Raw genomic sequence first — 2,267 nt, 5'->3', positions numbered from 1 at the left:
CAGGGCATGCAAATCGGAACAAGCATGAGATTCCACCACACACCAGTCACAATGGCTAAGATCAAAAACTCAAGTGATAACAGATGCTGGCAAAGATGTAGAGAAAGAGGAACACTCCTCCATTGCTGGTGGGATTGCAAGCTGGTACAACCACTCTGGAAATCAGTTTGGCAGTTCCTCAGAAAATTGGACATAGTACTACCTGAGGACTCAGCTATGCCACTCCTGGGCATATACCCAGGAGATGCTACAATATATAACAAGGACACACACTCCACTATGTTGATAGCAGCCTTATTTGTAATAGCCAGAAGCTAGAAACAACCCAGATGTCCTTCAACAGAAGAATGAATACAGAAAATGTGGCATAGTTACACAATGGAGTACTACTCATAATGGAGAACACCATGCAAGAGGAGCTGCAGTAGGCATGTGAGCTTCCTTGAGATGGCCCACTCTATTGGGCAACTTTTCTGCAGATCAATATAAAGATAAACTTTCATAAAATAAGTTTGTTTAAATGAATTAATGATTTTATAGATTTCCTGATTTGATTTAAATAGTTTTAGGGAGTTATGGTAAATGATAGAACGTTTAAGGAGATGGCTTAAATTGTTTTGCCAGATAGATATGATAAAGTTAAAATTAAGAGTAGAACGTTGCCCCTCCCTTGTGGAATAGTGAGGGCTACATAGCTTAGAAAAGGAGTACGGTGAGCTTTCATGCATGGCAAGTGCTTGGAAGAGGAAACTAGGCTTGGGACAAGGTAATGCTCAAAACATACCTTCTAAGTAGAGTCTGAGTTCCTTGATTTTGTGATCTAGAGATGTAGTCACAGGTTTTGGTGTACACTATAAAAAGGCAAAGTAGTGAATGAAGAGTAAATAATGCTGTTATAAGTATAGAATAGAGAATAGATGGTTACCCAGTCTAGCTGAACAAGACTTCAAAAATAAGATGTAAGATAATTGTTTCTTGGTAAATACAGATTGGTCATCATCTAAGCATAGGAAAAACTTGCTAATGTAGATTTGGCTTGCTTAAACTTTGTTAATCAAAAGATAAAAGAATTATGGCTTTAAGGTTACTATGGAGAAAAAGATAGATGAGACAAAGATAGATGAGAAATGTGTACTTAGGTATGAGTCTCAAAAGAGGAATACACAATCAATAATCCTGTTGTAATTTCCTCTTGTGTAATGATTTTATTCTATTCTTGAAGAATATGGGTTTTGGTGATTGTTTTTAGAAAATTTGTAACTCGTGGCTATGAGGTAATCATTTTACTACATAAAGAACTTTGTCTTAGATGGTTTTAAAAGGCTAAGAGAAAAATAAAGTTGTTGGAGCTTACTTGTTGGAGCTTGCTTCATCCACCAAGTGTGTGAGCATGTGTCTGCTTTACATCATCACCAACCCCACATCTCCTCCTTGGATCATTGTCATAGCTAGACTTAAACATCCTAATATCAATTAGGTTGCATTATAAATGAAATAAGTAAAAATAAATTAGTTGCTATTGCAAGGTGTGAAAGTTTTTAATAAAATGATTATTTCTCTCTGATTTGATATCTCCTGCTTTTTCCATATGTACTAAATATGTTAATGTTTTATTGTTTTGACTTTATTTGCCTCTTTAGTTTGATTTTGGTTGTTTTCTGTTTTTGTTCTTTTGGGGGGTATTGTTTTCATGTGTCTCTTATTTTTTGTCTTTTTTTTATTGTATGTTTGTATATTTGCTTGAATGAAAGAAAAATAATAATAATAAAATTGTGTTAGTAGGGAAGTGGAGAGGACCTGAAAGGAATTGGGAGAGAGGGAAAACATGATCAAAATATAGCATATGAACCCCTCAGAGCTCACAGAGACTGAGCCACCAACCATGCATGGGCTAGTCTGTAGCCTGCTGGCACAGCAGGCTACATGTAGCATGTAGCAGAGGATTGCCATGTCTGGCCTAAGTGGGAGAGAATGCACCTAATCCTGCAGAGACTTGACACATGAGGGTGGGGGGATGCTGATTGGGTGGTGAGTTGGGGATGGGTGGGTGAGTGGGGGACCACTCTCTCAAGGGCAAAGGGGAGGGTTATTGGGGTGAAGTTCACAGGGAAGGGGGAAAAGAAAAAGGGGGACAACATTTGGAATATAAATAAATAAAATAATTTAATAATGATTTTAACAAATGAAAGAGAAAAAAGAAAAAGGTTTTCAATAAAGTAAAATGAACATAAAAATTAAAGCCTGGCATCATATATAGGTCTGAGGAG

At 36.9% G+C, this 2,267-nt stretch overlaps 1 protein-coding gene across 1 annotated transcript in view; it reads left to right on the top strand.

Annotated features, from left to right (window-relative positions):
• Window positions 1-1,239, top strand: part of LOC116101334 (interferon-induced very large GTPase 1-like) — a 23,745-nt gene extending 22,506 nt beyond the window's left edge. The window contains exon 3 of the mRNA XM_031384921.1: window positions 1,223-1,239. Within this exon, the coding sequence (XP_031240781.1) occupies window positions 1,223-1,239 (17 nt within the window). The remainder of the gene's footprint in view (window positions 1-1,222) is intronic.
• The last annotated feature ends 1,028 nt before the right edge of the window (window positions 1,240-2,267 follow it).

The sequence above is a fragment of the Mastomys coucha genome, unplaced genomic scaffold (genome assembly GCF_008632895.1).
Source record: "Mastomys coucha isolate ucsf_1 unplaced genomic scaffold, UCSF_Mcou_1 pScaffold21, whole genome shotgun sequence".
In the NCBI taxonomy this organism is placed as follows: Eukaryota; Metazoa; Chordata; class Mammalia; order Rodentia; family Muridae; genus Mastomys; species Mastomys coucha.
The sequence above is the reverse complement of the archived record's forward strand: the minus strand, read 5'-3'. Positions and strand labels throughout refer to the sequence as shown.